This window comes from Thermobia domestica, chromosome 5 (assembly GCF_964235325.1).
Source record: "Thermobia domestica chromosome 5, izTheDome1.hap1.1, whole genome shotgun sequence".
Classification (NCBI taxonomy): domain Eukaryota; kingdom Metazoa; phylum Arthropoda; class Insecta; order Zygentoma; family Lepismatidae; genus Thermobia; species Thermobia domestica.
In genome coordinates this window covers 208,596,836-208,622,337 of record NC_137458.1, presented here as the reverse complement: position 1 = coordinate 208,622,337, position 25,502 = coordinate 208,596,836, and the positions used below count along the sequence as shown (strand labels likewise).

The 25,502-nt window shown below is 32.4% G+C and overlaps 1 protein-coding gene across 1 annotated transcript in view; it reads left to right on the top strand.

Annotated features, from left to right (window-relative positions):
* Positions 1-25,156, top strand: part of LOC145686371 (zinc finger protein Noc-like) — a 32,088-nt gene extending 6,932 nt beyond the window's left edge. Inside the window, exon 2 of the mRNA XM_081759638.1 lies at positions 21,802-25,156. Within this exon, the coding sequence (XP_081615764.1) occupies positions 21,802-23,238 (1,437 nt within the window). The 3' untranslated portion in view covers positions 23,239-25,156. The remainder of the gene's footprint in view (positions 1-21,801) is intronic.
* Positions 25,157-25,502: the final 346 nt, after the last annotated feature.

Below are 25,502 nucleotides of genomic sequence, written 5' to 3'. Positions count from 1 at the left end.
AGTTAAGTATTATCCTTTACTTTCTTATGACAAATTAACGTAATAGGTTTGTTTCATGTATGTTGGTTCTAAATCAAGTTCTTTTTCTTTTGCGGAAATTTCAGTAAGTCCAAACTCCGAATTTGATGACCCATCATGCGAGATCCTAAAGTCTGCACACCATAATATTTCGTATACTTACTAAGCTCATCGAACTTATCAGCATGTCAAATTTGGCCAATATCGACCATCGATCGCCTACAATTCTATCCTTCTGTACTTAAAAAAAAAAATAAAATAAAAAAAATTAAAAATAATGAAATGCAAGATGAAAACAATGTATTTTTTTTAATTAATTATCTAGGACATCTGGAGACGGTGTACTGCGAAATTTTAGAATTCAAAAAGTGGACGAATTTAATAAAAAACAATAATGAAAATCTTTGATCGGACATCGAGGTCGGTATTGCAGGCTCTTGTCCTTTGTTTCCTACATCGCCCCTACACTCAACTTGAACTTAGAAGGATGTGTCTACTTGTGTGTTAACGTTGGTCTGTACGAGTATTTCATGTCTGAAAGTATTATATAGAAACTTATAGCCTTATGCTGATTTGTATTTGGACTATTAGAAAAAAAAAGAACAAATGTGTCGCGATGTCGTCTGGAGAGTGTCTCGTTAATGAAACTACATTTCAGAACCACTGGATTATTTCATGATGTGATAGATATGTTGATATAACTCTCTAAGATGATATTTTGTACAAAATGTTATTGTATTGTTATTATTATTATTATTATTATCGATAATTAAAAAGATTCCGTGTAAAAACTTGATTCTATTTGTGCTGCAATTCTGTCCAAGGTATTGCTATTTTTAGGGTTGTCCACGAGACGATACGAAAGAGAATTTTCGTGACGATATACAAGGAAAGACAGATCCCTTCTAATAGAAACAAGCACTTTCCAAAAGAAGATATTTTCACACCTTTTCGGACTTTTGTCTCATAGACAACCCTAGATCGTCTATTAATACTTATCTTTGTCCTTAATTCGATTTCTTTTTATTTTAGAAAAACTTGGATAACAAGGACGTATGTATTTATTGTAAGTGAAAGATGAAACTCGATCCGATTTTGGCTAAAGCTGTGTACGCTGTCAGACATTGACAAGCTTAGTTGTTATCTGAAATAAATATTATGGTGGAGACCTTTGATTTCCGAGTTATGGTTATCAAAGTAGTATTTTTTTTTTTTTTTTTTTTTTTGACTGTCAAATTTTCGCAAAATGTTTCTCTAATTGCTGTTTAGAACAAAAGTATATGGAACAATCATCTTATTAAACGTTAATTTGAGCTATAAGACAATAAATGATGAGACAATTAATTATAAAGCTATGTTGTAAATGCAGTGTCTACTTGTAATAAAGATGTAATTAAAAAATCAATGAAAAGCAATTTTTCCCGCAATAGGGACACTTATATCTAAATAATTTTTCTTTGATGTCGACTTAAAAATGTAAATTCAAATTGAGAATTGCGTAGGTTTCCACAAATAATTTTCAGTACTCCATTGCGCGTTATAAGACGTAAGTACGCAATAAGATCTTTCCACACCAAGAGAGAAAAAGAAAGTTAAATAAAAGGAAAGGGGGAGGGGGGATTAAAATAAAATAAAAACATTTTTGAAAAATGCAAAAATTTATTAAATTGATTGTTGCATAAATAACAAGTCATATTTTTATGAACCTGAATTGCGAAATTATACTGAGTATTTATGGTTTGAAAGAATCATCTCTGAATATGCAAGTATGTATGAGAGTGAATAATGCAGAAAGGCTGGCAAAAGAAGGTAGAAGAAAGTCTTATAATTATTCAGGACATCTAAAATGGAATAAAGTGATTGATGTTATTAGAAATCTTCGATCAAACATTATTTATGTACTATTTTATCAGACTCCTATCTGGACAGTAGGCACTTCTATCTGAATACCACTCATTCTAGTTTTAGAACTTCTTGTACAGAGTAAAAGACAAATTCTGACCAAAGCGTATATTATCTAATAAATAATAGCGTTACAGTTTCGGCAAAGTATCTGTGTCTTCATCAGACACATTTCAGATCAGATAATGTGTCTGGTGAAAGCAAAGATACCTTGTTGAAACTCTAACGGTATTACTTAAAAGATAATTTATATTTTGGCCGGAATTTGTCTTTTATTGTGGATAATAGGTGATGAGATCTTTTTTCAGTTCTTTGACTCACATCAGCCGATATTGAGATTCTATATTTGAGAATAATAGCCATCTCAAACTTATCTAGCACCTGTGACGTATCTATGATTTTAACTTGGGTGTAGCAAAACATTAAAATTTTATAGAAAATCGTTATTTATTCTATGCTTGCATTGTTAAGTATCGTTCGTGAAATGTGATTATTTTCCAGTTTCTAAAAAAATAAAAATTAGTTCATAAGTTAGATTCATAAAAATCTGATTCAAATTATTATTAACATTCTCTGTATTAACATTTCTGTATGGACTGTTAGGTATAGTACTCATTTCGATGGAATCGATCCTTCTGTACAAGCCCCAAGCTGCGTACTAGTACAGGTACAAACATTATTAAGGAAGCCATGAAAATATTTTCTGAGTAGACTCCAATCTTCAGTGTATCTCAGAAAAATATGATAATAAATTTAAGAAAAATATCTGTTCCAATATGGCATCTAACCTATTTATTATTACCACACCGGTAAGTACCAGCTTGTTTCGTAGCTAAATAACCTAGAATTTTAAAAAGAAACCTAAATAACGTAAACGAAACATTTTTTAAATATTAGATAGCTCCTAATCTTAAAAAAAAAAAAAAAAAAAAAAAATCAACCCAACTAGACAGTTCAGCCGAAGGAAATCACAACTCTTTTCAAAGCGATGACACAATATAAACAACGAGAAAGTAGTTCAATACTCCTATTCAACTTTTTTTTTTATTACATTAATTTTAGGCACACATTCTGATTGAATATTCTGATTTGTAAAGTCTCATAAGAGCAGAATCGGAACCCCTCCATAAATTGGACAAGGCAATGCCTTTACAAATGATAGATTTAACATTAGCTTGTCATTTTAAACGAGCTAATATATTAAAAAAAAAAACAAAAAAAAAAGGTAAAAGCTATGGTGCAGTAGGTACTTTAGCAATATCTTATCGACTAAAATTAGTTTTAGAGCTTTAAAAGGTGATACTGTACTTAAAAATATTTTTTGAAGAGTGGATATAGAAGTATGAATATTGAACTCGGATTACTCGTTAAGTATAACATTGCACAAACAAGGCATCTTACTTCTAGTATAGTTCTCAACGATTAATTGAACTTTAGTGTAGATATGAGAATCAACCGTATTGTTCCATTAATAAATCGTATGGTAGAACATTGTGTTTACCAAGTTGAAAGCAGGTCTACTTACAGTAAATGATTATGAAAGATTCTACATGATGAAGGCTGTTGGGAACAGAAATTTTATGCAAGCATATGTACCAAGTATTGACATATAAGTGTGAGTAAAAAGTTTCCCTATTGCGGAAAAGAAAATCATCCTTCATTGATTCTTTTAGCAAATTTTTTATCACAAGTATTGTAATTAATCAACCGCCCCATCGCGTATTTTCTTCCGTCTCGAATTAACGTTTGATAACAGTTTGTTTCATGTATTTTTACTCTAAATAGTAATTAGAGAAATTTCTTTTGCGAAAATTTGGACTTTAGTCCAAACACTAATTCATAACTCTGGAACTGAAAGTCTACACTTCACAATATGCATATTAACAAAATCAAGCCATGCCAAATTTGGTGAAAATCCGATTTTTTTTTTTTTATTGTATGACAGCGACGACGTACTTTAGTCTTTTAAGGTGGCAAGCGGAGGGGTAAAATATTTTTTGTGGGGTAGCAGCTACTTTCTTGTATAACCGAAAAAGTATACATATTAATTGATACATTAAAATATAACATGTCTTATGTGTGGGAGGGGGGAACAGAGATAGCCGGCCAGATGGGGCGCCAATCCCTTTGTCCCCACTGACGTCATCGTTGGCGTATGATATATAATATATTCAAAAAGAGAAGGAAAATCGAAAAGATAAATCAAATTAAAACTAAAAATATACAGTTGATTTTGTGCATAAAAGAAACTGTATCACTTTCATGCCCAATCTGTCCCTTACCAGTCACCATTGATTAAATTGACAAATGTTAGCTATTATGAACGAAAAAAAAAAAAGTCCATGCAAATGGAAGCTGATGATTTTGAACCATGTACGATTTTCTTTCTTTTTATTTTTTTATTTCTTTTTTAAATCACCATTTGCTTCTTTGAAAACTCGTATTGTTTCTTCTACGTCACTAATTTTCAACAAGAAATTAGATGAGACAAGGATATGTATGACATATAGTCCAATATATAGGTGTTTTGTAAGCATTGTATATATGATCATTTACGTCCATATAGAGGGTTAAATGGTATGCATTGATCCCATGGTTTAAACAATAAGTAAAATATTTGAAACATTACATTCCTATGGAACAGTATCTAACATCCTCAGAAAAGAAAAGAAAATCCTTACATGATACCTTTAGTGGAGAGTTTATGATTTATTGCTGAAATATAAAATTTACATGCCACATATGATATGGATGATTTGTACTTCAAATGTTCTTTTCCGCATATAAAAAAAGAATTATTAAATTATTCATTATTTTAAGAAAATGTGATTTTCGTGGGAACCGCAATAAATTAAACTGCTAAAGCATTTTACGTATGCTCATGTAGTAAAATAATAATCATAATAATAAAATCGTCAGTTCTACTGTTTCATTTTCCATTACTATACTTTCAAGTGTAGCATTGTAATATTGCAGTCTCATTACTATATTGTCAAGTGTAGCATATGTAGTATTGCAGCAATTAATAGGTGTTACTCTATACTTACAACTACAAGAATTACCTTTTCTGTATAAGTTATTACGTAGAAACAGTGGCGTATTTAGGATTTTGTTTCGGGGGAGGAGGGGGCTATGCACATTCTCCTGAGTGGGTGTATATATACTGGGTCTATGTAGGTATACAGTTTTTATATATACTATGTATAAATGTATCTATTTCGGGGAGGCTTGAGCCCGATAGCCACCCCCCTAATATACGCCACTGCATAGAAATATTTGTCTCTCTTCCGATTTTAGATAATAAACTATTTCAATTATCTTCAATCATTACTTGTAACATAAATTTACCGATTATCCCAAGATTTCCAAGTGGTATAATAATGTATTCGCTACCGTTAAGCAGTAGCGTACGCAAAACTCGTCAAAAGAGAAGGAGCCGAACTTCCAAGTTCATATAATCTCAGATACTTCTGTGTATATAGTGTATATCTTAATATGGTGAATGCTTATTTTTACATAATATATTGCTCAAGTGGGAATTAAAACCCCCGAAACTCCCTTACGTACGCCATTGACTTAAGTATGCCTGTGTAGCAACACGTTGCTTTTTTTTTAAAAAAAAAAAAGAAATACTTTGATGCATTGACTGTTTAAAAAGTTATAACAATAGAATGCTTGACACCTTACTTTTCTAAATTATCACCAGTAGGAAATGATAGATAGGAAATGATTTTATGTAGGAAATGATAAAATTTCAATTGTTCACAATTACTTAGTTTGTCGCTGGTTTCTTGATATCAACTTCAAAATATTCTTATTAATTATACAAAAAAATAATTACTTCCAATGTATTATATACAGTATATACAACTTTTGAATTTCTAGGAGGAAAGGAAAAAACAATCTAACTTTTTAGACAGACATTTTTAATGCCACTTTAGTACGGATATCGAGGTTCGTACGCTAACTTTTAAAAAGTCATCGTTAGTAAAGAAAAGTATTAATTACAAATTACAAATTAATTACAACTTACAATTGAGGAGAACTATATCTGCATTACCCAAGAAACTCCTGAAATACGAAAATCCTAAGAAATCTAGAAAGCTGAAGTGATAACACTCATAGGCTGAAATTTTAAATCGACTAACCCCTGCTATAAAAAGTTTTCCTGGTAACGCCACTGATCGGACATTGGAAACGGCTGAGAAAATCGAGGATTCGAATCTGAACTCCTTTTCCGGTAACTCGTTTCACTCTTGATGAGACACAAGAAACCACATTCACCATAAGAACAGACAAAATAAATGCTATAAAAAGCGTCAATAAAAGTGGGTCTTAATTGTTTTAAGGGATGAACAGTAGCAATAGTACTGTAGGAAATTAAAAAGGTCAGGTCAGGTGAACTAGTAAATGTTAAAAGTAACTTATGAATAGTGTGCTTCGTACGAGACAAGACATTTCTGGTCTCGGCTCGATTTTCGTATTCTTTTCGAGACATGGCTAGATATTCTCCAGTGTCGTAGGGAGAAACCAGTTCACCCAAGTTTTATTTTAAACACTGTTTCAGTGATATGATTCATGCTATAAAATTATAAAATAACCAAGTGATTATACGAATACGAGCATTTATCAACGTTTAATGATACATATAGTTTAAATGCTATTATATCACACGTTTCGTGGACCTCTCGTGACACGGAAGGATTCTGCTCAGTTCTAAATGAAATTAAGAAGAAAATCAGGACTTCGAATTAACAAACGGGACGAGACGAGAATTGGACAAAAATTTGATAGACGAGAAAGCCTTATTTCTCGTCTCGTCTCGTGTGGAATACTAATTATGAATCCATGTATAGTTTCCTTATTAGAAATAATTTCCTTATTAGAAACAGGAAATCAGTATTGAGTCCTATTCTGGACTAACGCAATGCGATCACGATTATTACCTACTTACCTCAGGTGCTGCTTTATACATATTATCTTCCCAATTCCCCCTTTGCGTACTCAAAGGACTCTTTTCTACCAGTTTTCCAGTTAGAGCCCTATACGTGGTGCCCGTGTTTCTTATGTGATAATGTGTCTCGCCCATTTTAGACTTCGTATCTCATTGTGATTCTTTTGTCCTTGCTCCCATTTTAGACTATGTGTCTTAGTGTGATTGTCTTCTCCTTTCACCTGCTTGTTCTTTCTACGTAAGCTAATTAAATTTGTTAGTGCTATACGAAAGGTTATGTCCGCCAGATAGTGCATGTTCAACAGGAAGATGTGTGGTCAGGGTATTAACTCCTAGTGTCATTCTTGCTGCTCTCAAAATCAAAGTACTTTATCTCTTAATTTAAATAGCTTCCCAATCGCTCATTATTCTAGATCAGCACAAAAAAGTATTGTCCTCACTTAGATCGAGCCCGGGATCATATACACCAAATACCCGCTTTGGTCACTTCTCGCGGGAGCACTTGTCCGTTAAGAAGCACATTAGGTGCAGTATTATGCAATATATTAGATTTTTCTGTTATCCCTGGTATTAGAGAAGGGAACCTAAACCTCTAAATACTGTTCCTGGAAACTGGTTTTGTGTCGGGTAAGAATCGTTAACTCAGTAATGAAGTATATCCTGACGATAATATATTTCTGTCCTTAATATAAGCATTCGTGATATATGAGGAATGCTTATATCCAGAAAAGGTGCATCGTAATTTGTTGCAATATATTGTGTACAGCGACAAGTTCTTTGTATTCAAAATGTATATTATATAGTGCCCAATTTAATATTCAATTTACATATTCTGAAGGTTGCTGTAGTTTTCCTATTTAAAAAAATAAAAGCTCAATTTTTATGCAGTGTCAGCAATGAATTGCTATCTATGACACCGAAGGTCTACAAGAAACCTTCCCACAAGTAACTTTGAACTAAGTAAGCTTCTCGATGAGTTTGACAAACGGGAAACTATCGTCAGAAAGTGTTGACGTGTCTTACGAATATAATAAATAAAAATAATCGCTGGGGAAGCCTTTCCTTCCCAGGAGGCGGTCTTGTCGCTTGCCAACAGCTGGCATATATCAACAGAACGTATCATTGCCTAGATTACTTCCTCACCTGGTGTATAAATAACAAACAGCTTGACTTACAAGCTTTAAAGCCGCCACAGGTAGACAGATTTACGACTTCCTTTCTCAATGATACGTATTTGTAATTTAAAAGAACGAGAGTGGGAAATCCGTATGATGTAATCTATAGGTCTATTACTTACAGAAGCTACACTGATCAACACATAAAATTAAAACTATATTTTTCACCATCATCATCTACTTCTTTGTCCTTATTATAAGTTTAGTACTTAAAAACTAGAGTGTAAAGCGTTAGAATTAATGTGATGTCCATTACATTTTATTGTTAATAGGAAGTGAGTTTTACACGTTGCATACAAAGTAAGATGATTATACTTAATGAGCAGATCGACGTGACTTCCTACATGTTTCATTTTACTCACATTATTCAAGATATACATTAAAAAAATGTTTAACATTTATGCTAATCATATTGTAATCCAATTTGTACGTGATTTATATGTGAAACTAGCGAATGTCTCCGCATACTACTGTACACAATATTTTACTACCTCTTTCTCTGTGTCCTCGACATTGAATTCAGGCATATCTGTAAAATATTGATACCTCCCAAAATTAAACTCCCAATATAGCAAATTCTGTGCCTTTATGCCGAACAGTTAGAAAGAAACATGTAATAATGTCAAAAAATTCCTCGTTCGAGTTGGAAATAAAAAAAAAAATGTGCGTGTTGACCTGACCTTCCTCAACTGATGACCTGTCATGATTTAAAAAAAAAAATCATCGCAATCAAATGAAATATTTGTGTGATGATACTGTTCACAAATCCCTTCCTGTTCGTCGTGTACATTGATTTCACAAGCGATTGGTATTTCCTTTCCCGTTGGGAATTAAAAAAAGAACTTTTATAAAAATATAACCTGCTGCATGTAATCAGTCTCCATGCTAAAAATAATCCGGATCTACAAAATAGTTTTTAAATGGTGATGCACTCCACAAAGAAACATTATCTTTTATGTAATAGTTTAGAAGAGCACGCAATACGGTAAATGAAGCTGGAAAATAATAAAAGCATCCGACATATTTATCCTCGATTTTCTTGCTTTTATGTTCATTTTGTGTTATTAGATTAGCAGAAAAGATTAGTGTTTACTTCAACAAGTACATAAATAAACTTAGATATAATATATCCGAGGATCTAGTCTTGTTCAGTCCAGTAGTACAGCCACAGCTTTGCACTGAAAAAAAAAAGAATGAGTGATTTTTGTTATACATATCAAATGACAAACAGTTGAAACTAAGAGAATACATTATAATACATACAACTACAAAATACCTAAATTGCTTTAAATGACGATGCAAATGTTGGTGTTGGTATTTGTTATAGTTTATAATTTAACGTAACGTTTCCGAGTCGAGAATCATGTGGAGTTGGAAATGAGGCATTAGCGGTCATTAAGCTCAGGCTTTCGATACCAATAATCCTAGCGACAAAACCTAGTTCGTACTTAATAACGCGATAACTTTGCGCTGAAAGAATATAGAGATTTAGTTCACTCGTCAATGTACCACTGGTAATACAATAGTAAGAAACTTCAGGATTATGTTTAGAAAAATAACATAAATGTAAGGTAATCCTTTGATCTCAAATTTTCGTATCTTTCAGCCTGTAGGTTGATAATATATTCAGATGGGATTGGTAAGTCCTACCTCCCCAAGGTCTTTTTATGTTATCCTCTTATGTATCTCTTACTCAGTCTTCCCAAGAGGCTCTTCGTCATCACCGGCAATTCCAACATATGGTTCATAACTACATTATAGCATATAAACTTCGAAACTGGGTCAAAACGTTGAATGCTCTGGACGCTACTTATCTTACCAATACTGGAAGAGATTCAATGCATTGACTAGCGAACTTACTCGCACACGTCATCCACTCATTGACGGCAATCATCCACTCAACTCCGGTAGTGCCAAAGCTGATACCTTTGAGAAAGATTTCATGTCGTTTTCTCCTGAAAGATACCATCCTTCTTACAGATTTAATGTCAACTTTCCTGATTTTCAACCCAGACTAGAGCATCACGAACTCACTATGCCAATCACAGAACTAGAAATCCGACAAGGGAAAACTCGCAAAAGTAACACCGCTCCAAGCCTGAACCTTATCACCTACTACCTGATTAAAGAGAGTCTGTTCTGTTTGCTAGTACTGTTAGCACATATTTTCACTTTCATTTTACGTACCAGCCTCATCCCTACCAACTGAAAAACTTTAGAAACTTTAATGTTTCTTAAACCTAAGAAGCCAGCTACATGTGTATCATCTTACCATCCAACCCAATAACCACTGTTTTCTGCAGAATCCTCGAACGTATTTTTGTTAACATGTTTCATCCGTATCTTTCTTGCCGTTGTGTCATTGTGCTCTACCAAGTAGGTTTCTGTTCTCATATTGATGTTCACGACCATTTCTTACGACTTAGTAATCTCATCACCAATCACTTCAACTGATTACAGCCTTCCTGAATACTTCTCTTCGACCTTGAGAAAGCTTTCGACAAGATATTGCACCTTTAGTTTTGTTAAGCTGCTGTCCTGTCATATTATATATTTCAGTCAACAATTCTTTATAATATCTTATTTTTATTCATTCTGGCATCCTGCATAACTCAGTCTTATCTCCGCATGTACATATTTGTTCTTTGTCCTTCATTTCCCCCTAATGTACATCTCTTCTAGTTCGCAAGCGACACAGTTTTTTCTTGCACTCGGCAAACACTCAAACTGAACACAACACTACAATCTGTCATTGATGTCTTTGTTCGTTGGTGCTCGAAATGGCGAATACGCTTAAAACTCTAAGAAGACTCAGGCGATAATTTTACTTGACCGTAAGCGACGGTCCCGCGTCCACAGGAACCCAAATCACTTGAACTTTTCTGTTCTTGATACTCGCATCAAAGCTAACAACTACGTCAAATACCTAGATATCATATTCGATATTTACTTCACATGGAGATCTTTTCTAACTCAGCTTATCACCGAAACCTACAATAGACTAGTTTGTTTCATGCAGCTTGTGTTCTGTTATCTAAGATGTTCTAAATACTCCTCATAGGTTAAATTCGCAGAGGGGCATCCGCCCAACTTGACAATAACATTTATTCAAAAGATCTTATGTTTATCTTGAAGCGACCACCTGTTCTTCAATGTTATCAAAATTTTCATACATCCTTTCAACGAATCTTTGTGTAGTTCCCTAGGAAAATAGAAATCAAGAAAACCTTTAAACATAGTCTCGAAATCAATTATATTATTCGATACTTTAGTTCAATTTCTCGTACTAAGAGTACAAAAATCTCAAGATTCCATATAATAATTACTCTGTGTATTACAAATAATTTTCATTCAGTATTCCGATTAAAAATGTGTTTTCATCTCATTTTTTAATACTTGCAGCAGCTTTATTTTCTGGTTTGAAATGTACCTGTATATCACTGCTCTAGTGTAATATTATATCGTATGATATTTTAGGATGCGATAGTATATTCGAGAATATTTTAATTTAAGTTCGCTTTGTATGCTTATAATTCAGAATATTTATTCGGGAAATTGAGCAGTTAAAGATAGTTGTGTATCTTAAAGTACGAGGGGCAAATAATTCAGAAAGTATTTTAGATAGTCTTAGAAAAATTTATTTATTTACATAAAAACCTTTTGCAGTTTCTGAAAATAGTTCCCGCAAGCTTCAATGCATTTTCAAATTTTAAAAACCACGAGGTAAATATTTAAAACAAACAAAAAGAAAAACGTTTCTTGGAATATCAGAAATTTCATTATTATATGCTGTGATAGCCTCTCATTTCTTTGAAAGCGGGGTCTCGAAGCCTTTTCTTGATTTTTGGGAAGAAGGCAAAGTAGCACGGAGCTAAATCTCGATAATAAGCCTTGTGCGGTAGAATAGGGCTCCATTTTCCTGTAGAAACGCCAAAGATTTCGCTGCTGTGTGTGGCCATGCATTGCCGTTATAAAGAAAGTAAGATAGTGGAGACTTTCGATGGGCAGATCTTCAAGCTTCAAAGACATTGGAAAAGGCAATAAGTAACGTACAACTCTGCTGTCACCTTACGTCAATAGGTGTTTATTTGCTGCATGGTCAGTCTTGGAGAAAAAAAATCCACATGCCACCATAACCTTTACCTATGCTCGTTTAACTTTCGAAGGTGGAGTTTCATTTTGAAAACTATTCTATTGTCTGCTGTATTGTTTCGGGGTCAGTTGTAAATCCATGTTTCATCACTTATGACGATATAAATGTCTTTACTTTGCCCCTGCGAAAATCTTTTAAACATTCATATGTGTGACCCAGCAACTGCAACACTTGGAAAAACCGAGATAATATTTTATTATAGACTGGGCTGCAGTTGATTCAACCTTCGAAGTGACTGAATTTTCTCGTATGTGATATGGCGATCCTCTTTCGCAAGATTTTTTACTTTTGCTATATTTTCGTCCGTAACTGCGGTGTTAGGGCGCCCAGAGCGAGCTCATCTGTCAGGCTTTGTCAGATGTGTTTAAACTCTGCAACATGCACTTAAAAACGATTGCATGTGAAGAGGCAGAGTTCTCGAAACACTTTTCTAAGGGATTATGGCACTGCTCTTGCGTTAAACCGTGCTTAAAATCGTAAAAAATCATTGCACGAAAATCATGTCCCTTGAAATCCTTTGTTGCTAACAGGTTCAAACTAACCTAGATTTCCAGCCCTTTAATTTTCAAACAAACTTGCGGCGACCTTGCAGTTATACGTTTCACCACTAGAGGATATACACTTTAAAACATTATACGTTTCAGTACGACAGCACTATTTGAATTTTAGTATCTAAAAACTTCTGACATGTCCCTGGTATTTAAGTCTATTTAATCGATATTTATGTAATAAATGTCATTGTCTGTGGGATTTCAAAAACAATATATTAAAAGTTGAGGTATTAAATTAAGTCAACATTTTTTAAAAAATAAATGTTTAAACTAGGAAATAAAAAAGAAATCAATCCATTTGTAAAATCTCTTAAAGCTTAATCCTTTCCATGAAATATATAAAAATAGTGTTATTAAAATGTATTAATGTGTCGTGCAGGTAAATACTAGACACTGGTAAAGTATACTTCTTTAAATTGATATTAAATATATAACAAGCTGAATCAGAAAATTTTTTCACGAGTTATCGGATAAAAAGAATGTCCCGTGGTACTTCGTTAGTTATCAGTTAACTCTAGTACAGTTCAATATCTAATATGTGTATTAGTTGTTTATTTAGTTATTTTAAATTGTATGCGAGATTCCCAGTGAACTATATACTTCTCTAGCACTGTATAATAATCAATAATAATAATAATAATAATAATAATAATAATAATAATAATAATAATAATAATAATAATAATAAAAATTCGCAATTTAATATCTACAGAATCATACAAGAACTCATTTGGAGTACACAAATGAACAACAATGTACAATGATGTTATTCGAACTTAAATGCTAGATGTTGTATTAATTGGCTTATTCTCATTACATCATAATTGCATATATATTGATTTCAGGAGTAAGTAGTTTCATCAATCAGTTAATGTTTCTGCAATGTACTAGTTCATTTGCCCACGTTTAAGTGAAAAAAAAAGTGTAACAAATTCTAACTATAGTAAGTTTTTCGGTTTTGTTTAGTGGAATCGTATTTGTATAAATTTGCCATTAATATATTACTAGAGCAGTAAGTTCTAACTTTCTAGTAATCACTTGCCTCAATATAACAAGTAACAGTGTCCCAGTGTACACCTCGTGAAGTTTGCACAAAATGAAAATTGAAGTTTCAATTTTTCCATTTCCACTCGCACTCCATTTCATACTCAAAAACTTTAGTACGGTGAACGAATACTTGAAAATAGGAAAATAAAATCTTTATATTTGTGGAATAGAAAGTCATTTAGTTTCAAATTTTAGTGTTGCGTTTTTCATCCTGAGCGTTATACCAACCCTCTAAGGTCAGCAGCACTATTGGTAGTCTGTCATGTAAGGATGATATCCACAATTACTCCAAGAGGAATATTTGAAGGACTGATTTTTGATTGTCCGTGTCGTGGGACCAACTTGGGATTTCATTGAAGCATGTCTTGGGACCAATTGGATTGATCACGTCCATCAACAAACTCGATTTTCAACTTTTTACTTTCTACATCCTGAAAAAAAAAAGTCAAGTAGTTTTTGAGATTTTGTGTCTCCCGGAAGAACACATGGACAGAGTAAACATATAAAAGAGTTTTTGGTAAATCAATCTCCTTAAAAAATAATGTTACCATAATGTAAGTCCTGCTAGACTGTGTTACTTATTTTACTATTCGACATTTTGAATCACTATTAAAACTATTTACTTTGGAAATATGATTACTAACTGCCGTATACACCATTTTGTTCAGAATTTCATCAAAGAGGAAGGGGATGTCAAGCATTCAACTTCATATTCTTTCAGGGCAGACGTGATTATAGATCTTAATACGTAAGGGTTTAATTTTTGTAAATAATATCCTACTCGAGTGGGAACTAAAATTCCGAACATCTCTTTGAATAGGCCAGTAATTTTACCACTTTTTTAATCGCTAGTTATTATTTTAAATCTTCATCGATATAATATTTAAAAAGTGTTCCAGAAAGTAAAAAGAAAGCACTTTATAATTAACATTGTAATTTTTCTTCTTGTAAAATAATAACCCTACGAAATAAAAGAATCCTGATATCAGAAACGTCCATGATTATTGATAAAATTATTTAGCGCATTATGGATTTAGGGGAACTATATTATTAGATAAGAATGCTACAAAACGACGAAAGAAAATCCTTATTTGGGAATGCCTGTTTATGTTCATTGCATTACATGTAAATTAGTAGTTTTGATATTATCTTCTTCGTTATTAACACTTATTCTATCACTACATGTTTGAAATATATTCAGCAGAAGACAATAGTACAAAATGTAAGGCACTTATGCAACAGAAAACATTGGTTACCAAAGGAATAAAATATAAGGTCACTGAGTTTATGGTTATCCGAACCTTTCTACCTTAATTGTCTCATTAAAATTGTAATGTTAATTAAAATTACAAAATTTTAAACAAAACGATGAAACCGAATTCAATCTTTCGTAGTTTCATTGAATTTAAATAGTATTTAATGATTTTAAAGTTGTATTTTCAAGATGCTTATCTATCCTACTAATTTAGAAAAGTCGTTTGCGAGTTCTAACACAAGGAAATTCAGTTAGTTTTATTTAGTAGATTCTACAGTTTACAATATCTGAGTATGAATAGTTTAAAGAGGCAATTAGTAACACTTAATCCACGTTGTATTTATTGATATTTTAAAGTAGGAATTTCGAGCGAGACGGAAATTCTTATTTTTACCCTAATTTCTATACCTGGTAATGAGTTTCTTGTTCTTAATTATCAGCCCATTTCTATTTCCCTTAGCTTTTTTCTTAAATGAGTCAATAATTTATAATTATTTATAATGTCAACTAACAATTAGGTAATGTTGAAAGAGATAAATCAAAAATTTCTCTTGGATGGAGAAAGATCGAGTTTATTTATTAGAAATAGTCTGGAACATTTAGACACATATTTCCGAAGTCAAATAAACCCTGAAACGAAATATTAACATGTAATTTTAAATTATTTTTTGAGAAATTACCCAAGTAAGACATTTCTTCTGCAGATTCAGTTTGTAGATTAATCCCTTTTTATAAAGGATTGTTCAATTAGCAATCTAAATAAGATCTTTCCCTCCAATATGGTTATTTCAAAGCCAGGCCAACAACTTAGCTTCTTCTTTATATTTTGGCTGTACCTAGATACGCGTGTTGCTGACGTTACACAGTATACACTGATTCATAGATAGCGTTTTACTTTATACATCATTTGGTTCTATAGATATTAGTGTAAAAATTTATAAAACTTTTGAGTTATTGGAATCATGTTTACATTATTATCCAGTTATTTGAATGGTCAAACTTGATGTGCTTATATATTGTATATAATTAATATGACCATCGGTGTGTTTGGGTTTTCATCAAGTTTCCTTGTTTTGAACCCATTTTTTTCTCAGTACATATTATGATCTTCCGTTTTCAAAAATATTGCACGCTATGTTTTCTAGTAGTGTTAAAATAATATTTGAGACAAATTTAATTTCTTGTTATCATTTATTCAATTAGATCTTAAACACGGAAGATTTTTTTTTATATTTATAGCGAAAATCACTGTGGAAAGTGTACTCAGTTTTATGAATGGAAGTATTATTTTCGGTTATAATATTAATGACGTAAATGTTGAATTATGAAAATCAATTTGTTTAGTTTATAGGTCAAATTTCCCATTTAAAAATCACTCAGTGTTGAAAAATTCTTATAGAACACCACTATTTTTTTAAAAATAATAATTCTAAATTTAATTTAATTTTCACGGACTTGACTTAAATTTGTACTTCTTTCGTTTATTCACTTGTGCAACATTGTAGCTTGATGTGATGTCCTTATAAAAAGAAACTGATCAATCTAAACTTACAGAAACTCAAAGAAAATTCTTGCAAGAAATTGATATAAAGACATAAAAAATAGTTGTAGACCTGCTGCGTTAATGTGACCAATATAGATAAATTTCTATCGTATTCGTGGGTTTTCTCGGGGTACTCCCATTTCCTCCTAAATTATCATTCCACAAATTCTTTCATCTCATTTACTTGCCTCGTCTTCGTTAGCCTAACGGACATAATTGTGGGACGTTAAACTGAAAGATTTCATTTTCAAGATAGATCCATTTTTCAGCATATAATATGTGTAGAATATTAAAATGTGTGTTGCTTGAGGATCAGATTTTGCTTTTCTTTGGTGTGCATAGTCAATGTTTTTATCATACAACAAATGGTTCACGTGTTTTCTCTTGATGATGAGACTTAAAAACCTTGAAGTTAATTTTATGTATTGAGAAGAAAACAGAAATTGTCCCCCTTCTCTCGTTACGAGGGGAATTTCCAGAAACGTTATGGCATACGTTCACTTATTTTGAATAAGGAATTTATATACCAAGTTTCATGTTCCTACCATGATGGTCATTTTATTATAATAATTGTAATAATCCTTTTCTTCCTTCCTAAGTGGAATATCAAAAATGCTGAAGCACATCTTTAATTATCCTAAATTAAAAGCGTAGATACTAATTTTCATGTTTCTAACCTTAAAAGCGAGATATGGTCATTCTGTTATAACCTCAACCATTTTCCTTCTTTTTTTCTCTTATCTTTTAGGGAAAGTATAAAAAACATGAAAAACATGTCTAATTACTTTAAATGAGAAGTTCATATACCAAATTTCATGTTTCTACCCTTGAGATTTGGACATACGGACATTGTACCATAATAATTGACATCCCTATTTCCCCTCCCCCTTAGTCGAATTTCCAAAAATTCTTCCTTGTGGTATTTTACATCACAAAATTGTATGCACTGTCAAAATTTCAAGTTTCTGCTTAAGCGGTCTTGCCTGGACATTGATCAGTCACTCACTCAGAACTTCTTTTATATGATGAGAATTTATGTTGCAAATTATACATCCATAAATTACTTTATTTTGATGGCAAATGCTAATCTCTTCAATACACAAATGAAACTACGATCACACACACACACACAAAAAATACACATTGGAGCTACTCCTTTGTTCACTTAGGAATACACAAAGGAACTACTCCTTTGTAAACAAAATTTAATTTTAAAAAATTATCTTCTTACATAGTATTATTGTAGAGTAGAGCTGACGTAAAGTTTACTCAATTATAAATATACGGGAATAACATTTGATAATAGACCACATTTGTTGCATTTTCAGTTAAAAATTATTTCCGAATTCAGTTTTGACTTCTGAATAAAGGAATACTGCGTGCTACGTAGGCTAAAATGACTTCTAAGAAATTTAATTTGATAATCCTTCTGTCTTCTTGAACATTTTTAAAATTCACAATTAAATCGTGTGAAATTTCGTATAATGAAGTATTCCCAAGCAATACGCTGATAATTCTCGAAACACTATAACCTCGAAGAAGAAAAATAAAAACGTTGAGAAGTTAAAATGAAAAAAAATATTATTTAGTGTACAAAATAGATGAGTGTAACATGTTTTAACAAGAATTGCATACAGTGAATGCAAAACTATATTTTTAGTCTAGCATAAAGCCTAGTTGATTACTAGTCTAAATTACTTTTGTACTTACAAAACTGTGTATCATAACATTTGTAATCAAGGTTTAAAAATCAACATAATTATCTAAGACATTAAATGAACACTTGGATAAATATTGAAAAAAGAAACTATTTAAGCCTGCGTGTATCAAGTTGATTTTATATCTCAAAGATGATTGTACATTCATGTCCAAAATTATTGTCGTATGTCTATAAATATGTTGTTGTAGGAATATAATTTGATAACGAATTCGCCCGGTATTTCTTATAATGTTAGTATCTCTATAATCGGCAAAGACATGTATGTGGCAAATTTCATGTCAAAAGAGCAGTAAATAAGAACAATAAAACGAAAATAAAATTTTCTCGTGCATTTAGCAATATTTTATTTTACTCATTTTAATTTTCGTATTTATAATTCTTTTCCTATGAAATTTACCACAAATATACATTACCCGATTATACACATAGTATCAGTATTAAAAGTACCCTGCAAAATCATTATCAAATTATATTATTACAAGAAGAGAGTTATAGATATGCGACAATCATTTTAGACATGAATGTACATGGTAATAATACATTGATGATATTAATTCTTTTCCATAAGAAATTAATTATATTTTCAGCACTCAGAAATTTCTGTAAGAAGAAATTCAAAATTTTTATAGCTCATTTACAAGTAGAAACACAAGATTTAATAGTGAATAGTTTTCTTAATAATGCATTTCCGTAATAAGTTTCTTAATTATTTTGACCATGATCAATTAAAGTGTAATCATATTATAGAACAATTAGTTTCTCTCGAGACAAAGAGGCTATCTCATCTTTCTCATGAAGAGGCTTTTGTTGAGACAATTTCGTTATTCTGAGATACGCTTATCACTCAAGAACCTGTATGCCAGCTAATACAGTGATTACTGGAAAAGTTTTTGCAAACTACTATTTACAGTGGCTGTAATGTTTCTCTGTTATACAATTCGGATTATCTTCTAATGTTTGTTCAAGCCGATTAGTTTTTTTTTTTTTTCATAGTAACAAGTTATATTACTTTACTGTTTCCCGTCAGTTACTTTACAGATTCTTAGTTTTTTCTTAAATGAAATAATATTTTTTTTTTAAAAAAATACCGAATATTTCTAGCATAAAGGTTATTTTAAATGGCAGCTACAGCCCAAAGTAAGATCTGGGGGTTGTATCCAACTTTAGTACCTCAACCAAGAATCGAACATGGAACCATACGCAGATTCAAGTTTCGACCTGAGTTTTGCACTAGTGAATAGCTTCACATCTTCGATTCTGCTTAAATATCTAAAGATAATAATAATAATAATAATAATAATAATAATAATAATATAAATCCTACATGTTTCCTTTAATATAGCTGACAGGTTGTATATTATTTCCCTTTTGTATATATATTTTTAGCACAGCTTCTTAAGTCTTTTGTTTTACATGAATGACCTTACTGGAAGGCAGGTTCTAGCTACTTATACTAACGTAGGGAGATGGGAAAACAGAACTCAAGGAATATGGTGGCTAGTTTAGTTTCTTTTCCATTGTGGTTCAAAAAGATAGATTGAATACTAGAATTTAAGGAACTAGAATGGACAGATGGGTCTAGAATTCGGATTAGAGATGCCACCGTACAAGAACTAAGTTAAGTAATTATGACTTTATTACACAGGCACGGCACATGAATTAATATTTCACTTATATAAAATAACTCTGAGTTCTTATAATATCAAAAACCTAGATCCTTGTTAATAAATATGCATGAACAATTTAAAATTATTGATTACAGTTGTCTCCAGACTATCCGGCCTAATGTAGCTGGAGGGCAAGCCGCATAACAGAAAAGCTGGAGTGGCTGGAGTTCTATAATTACTTACTTGTCCCAACCGTACCACTTAAAACACTTTTTATATCAAAACCTGCCTTTTCATAGTTTCTGACGTCTTAGTACGGGCCAGTATTTTACAAATGTTTATTATCTACATACGTATGTTTTAAAAATATGTTACTAAAAAAAGGAAAGTCCATGAACAAAAATATTGTGCACATTTTAAGATAAAATTAATAATTTCTAACTTAATTGAAGGAAATATATGATGTATACTGTATATACATACAATTTTAAAATTAACAAATTATTAGTGTAAAAGAGGCCTAATTCTTAAATAAATTATTTATACTTGTTTTGCCGTTCGTTCATAAATAATTACACAAATGTGAAAAAGTAGGCCTAAAAAGTTAAAAAAAACTTCCAATTTTTAGTTTTTGATAGATGAGTTCTGGCCCTTACTAGGTAAAATCGTGTTGTTAGGAAGGTGTTACAAGTCCAATATATCGTTCAAAAAATATTTCTAATTTTATTACGGATATTTCCATTTGTTCTTTCTTTTCTTTTTGGAAATAGGTCGAATATTCGTCGAATTTGCTGTATTATTATTATTATTATTATTGTTATTATTATTATTATTATTATTATTATTATTATTATTATATGTAAATAATATTATGCTTCACTGATTATTCTTATATACTGGTTATGATTGAATGATTAACTTAATGCTGATCTAAATATAGTGCTGATTTGTGCGTTAATAAGTTCTTTTTGTTTGCTTCTTTTAATGCTTTGAAACTACAATCGAAATTACTTGGCTATATCTCTTAGGATTCTGGTTTACAACGAAAATTATTGTATAAAATACAACTATTAAACAATTGATATAAATTGTGTATATGCATTCGAAGTTCAAATGTAAGTAAAAGTTAATTCAGACTATATATTGAAACGTCACACTGTGATGCTCGAAAAAAAAATTCCAAGGAAGAAAAATGAAAGCATGGTATTGTTTTTTGCAAGCGACTATTATAGTTTTATTGTTTTTGAATTATTATGTAATGTGCCGTGTAAAATCAGTAACAATAATTCGTATGTTATTTTTATTACCTTATGCGTGAAATACTTGTTTGTTTATTTCCACAGTAAATGCTTTTATGTTTATTTTGATTTTGGAAGTATTTTAACGTAATGTTTATTATCCATGATTCACAGTGTAAAGATCTTAATGCACAACACATTTAAAACCCAAGAAAAATATTTCCTTGCAGACTTTTCCTACCAACATGCATTTCCTGAAAGGACTTTGAATACTGTATTTATACATACAAGCAAGCAACAAATCGAATAAACTATATTCTCTCCTTCTTCTCTCTTTACACATACACATCCTTGTAAGAACACCAAGAGCCCTTTGCTGCTTAATAGAAGAAGCGTTATCTTGGAAAACTGTCGTATGTCAAGTGCAGGTTGATGAAATTGTGTAGAGTTCATTTTCTTTCCGCGCTCTTGTCCGTTTCCCTCGGGACACAGATGTTGAGGAAAGAACACTAAAAGAATTGTCACCACCAAACATTTTCCTATTTTGTAAGTTTAGTTAAGTTTTGTTTGAATGAAAGAATCTGGATGTGATATCTTTCGTTCGATTCTAATGAAGCGTCTTTTCCTGTCTGTTTCAGCTGGATGCCAAGAAGAGCCCACTGGCGTTGCTTGCCCAAACGTGCAGTCAAATAGGCGCCGATTCCCCCAATACTAAGCCACTTATTCCTCCAATTGAAAAGCCAAAGAAGTCAGAGACGCCCCGAGAGAAGACTACGCCACCGAATTCTGGAGACAACGGGAAATCCAGTTTCAAGCCCTATGAATCGACTAAGGACAAAATTAGTGACAACGATGAGTGCAGAGATAGGATTTCTTCCGCAGGAGGAATTGGTGGATCAAATAATAGTTCATCTATCGGTAATCAATCCCGAACCCCTGTTTCCAAAAGTTCTCCCCCTGCCACAACGTCCAGCGGTACTCATGCGTCTTCGCCATCACCTTCTCCAGTGACAGGAGTTGGACGAAAAACTCCAGCGTCAGCCAATTCTGGAGCCTCTTCAGAAGGTGCTTCAGCTTCGACCAAAATGAATGGAGAAACAACGTCAGTGACTCGTGCAGTACCAAGCCCCATCACAAGTTCTACAGCGAGCTCAACTGCAAAGGCAGGATTTTCAAGCCTTTTGTCAGCGAGTGGGGATCCCGCCGTTAAAGACTTACCACTTGGAACTTTTAAACCCGGAATGCCTGCTGCTGGCTTTCTGGGCTACCCGGGATGTTTTACTGGACATTTACCTGTAGACGTTTCGGTATCTAGTAGCTCAGCAGCTGCAACATCTTTAGCTGCAGGACTCGGTCTAATGTCTCAAGCAGGACTTCATCTCAAGCCTGGTTTGAATCCATATATAGGATACGCGCGTATGAAAACGGCCAGTGGAGCCGAAACTCTTGTACCTGTGTGTAGAGACCCATATTGTACTGGTTGTCAGCTCAGTTCTCAAAGCGCACATTTACTTAAAGGCTCGGCATGTCCTAGTGGATGTGTACAGTGTGACCACCAGAAAAATGGACTTCCTGCAGGACTTCCTCCCTTGGTTCCTGGACTTTCACCCGCAGTAAGCACAGCTAGTCCTTTGGCCGCTGCATATACCCAACATTCGTTGCTCACTTCTCACATGCCTTACGTGTGTAACTGGATCGCAGGAGATACTTATTGTGGAAAACGGTTTGCTACATCTGAAGAGCTTTTACAGCATCTACGGACACACACAAACCTTTCTTCGTCGGACTCAAGTGCGGCAGCTCTTTCTTTACTCAACCCAACCTTACCTACACATCCGTTATTGGCGTCACCTGCTGCTCTCCATCGAACGTATCCAACACCTCCTCTTAGTCCCCTGGCAACAGCTAGATTCCATCCATACACGAAACCATTGGCAGGTGGTCTTCCAGCATTGTCCACGGCTTCTCTAGGAGCAACATTTCCCTTGCATCCTCATCCAGGAATGCCACCTTATTTCTCACCTTATTCTTTATATGGCCAAAGAATAGGAGCAGCGGCTGCAATGCATCCTTGAAGTTTGTCTTCGGTGCTCACTAACGCTGAAATTCAAAGAGTAGCCAAACATTACGGTTATCTATGAATAGATAGAGGTTATGTATAAGAAGATGATACGTTTGCTTTCTCATTTGCTGTTTAAATCTCATCTTCCATTCGTGTGTAACAGTGGTGAGAATTGAGATGAAATGGCGATTTGCAAACTTGTGATCTCTCTCTTACAGCGTGTGTTTCTGAAAACAAATAATTCAACAAAGAGACACGAAGTGAACACCGACTTAGTTTCGTTTTTTACAAAACAGCCGTACTTTATTTACCTAACACTTATATCATCAGGATGAATGTGTGTACGTTACCGAATGTATGTATATCTGTGCGTGTCAGAAAATGAATCTTGAATTAAGAAAAAAAAAAAAAAAAGCACACGAAAGTGTACAATGTTCGTGATATATCTTTATTAAATATTATCATAAAATTATCGGAGAGACGGTACAGAAACCAACGTTAGTGTGGTAAAAATTTCCAGTTGGTACACAAAAACCAAGACTGTGTACGAAGGATTTTTTTGCGTTAACTACCTACATACAATAATAATGTGCAATGTGCGTCCTGTTTTATTGTAAGTATTGTATATTTGTTCATAGTTCTCTTATTCCGTGTAATAACCAAAGTATATAATATATATATATATATGGCATTCTTTAAAATGCAAACTACGAGTGTTTTAAAAGATTCTGGTCATCTGCTTATGATGTATGTGTCACGTCAGAGAACGTTATATTTTTCATAAAGGAAAAAAAAAAAGATAAAACACTTATACGAAAAATAAAGGGTTATTATTATTATAACTATATAAGACTGTATAAAAGTGTCAGATATGTTGCATTAGCAATTGTGAAAAATATTAAAGAACCTCTCTTTCTCTATTCATATCTTTGAAGATGGTTGATTTCTTCAGACGTTTATTTTTATTTTATTTTTTTTGGATATTCCTCGAGCAAAAATAAAAAACTGTTATCTTTATCATAATATATGCAATATTTATGAACTTCTATCGTAAATCTTTATAACTTTCATTTTTTTGTGAATATATATATATAAAAAGGTATAAATTGTAAATGACTGAACCCATTCGTATCTGTGAATGTGTGTGTGTGTGTGCACCAAAGCATAAATAAATAACAAGGAATGGTAATCATATCTTAAAAGACTGTGATCACATTAAACTTTTTTTCTTAAATATTGATTTGTCTCATTTGGTCTTGTTTTGAACATCATGTACTGTAACTTTAAAAAAATGAAATGTGCTACTTTCATTCAGAGATAAACAAACAAAAAGTTAAATTATGTAATAATGGTTTAAACATTATCACTTCATTTACTAGATCTATTATTTTTCTGTTGATAAATCATGTTTCCTATTATTTACTGTGAATACAATTTACGTATTTCCAAAATAAACATTTGTTACTGTTCGTTTTTTTCTTTATGTGAAAAAATTTTAAAGCGATAAATAAGACTTATACAAAAAAAATGTTTAGTTTTATTTAATATTTGAAATTTGCAAATACCAATTCTGTCAATTAATTGAAAGGCTAGGGAGAAAAGTATTAGTAACAAATCAGATTTGAAGATATTGAAAGCTTTTAACAGGAACTGGTAATAAACTTCTAGGTTCGGTCAAAGTGATCCATGTTTAAAACCATGGTCAAAAATTTCTTGAATGTTATGCATTGAATTTCCATTTACGATGCAACGAAACTAACCCATACATTAAGCTTATATTGTGTATAAACACATTTAATATGGTTTTAGTAACTAAATAATATGACCATGATTGTTTATGAACTTCAATAAACCAGAAAAATGAAACTTCATCATTATTTTTAATGCAGTGCCGAGCGTCAGTTTACCAAAAAAAAAAAAAAAAAAACAAAGAATAAAACTAGCCATTACATCATATTTATTCTCCGAATTTTTCAATTATTATTCATTTTCACGTTAACTTATGTTCGAAATCACACGATATGAAGTGGAAGTACTTCACAACTGAAAGTCATCAACAGATTCATTCACGTTACCACTACAGGCTTCCTTTATCAGTACCCGAAATTTAATAATATCAAGACGTAAGAAATACTTCTGATTACTGTTATATATTTGTGGAAATTTTGCAGTCGGTGCGCAAATTCTGTTAAAAGTGGTTTGTAATCATGTTATTTACAGAAACTTTAAATGCTTCATGTTTGAAATTTCAGCTCGCATGGTATAATTTATACCATC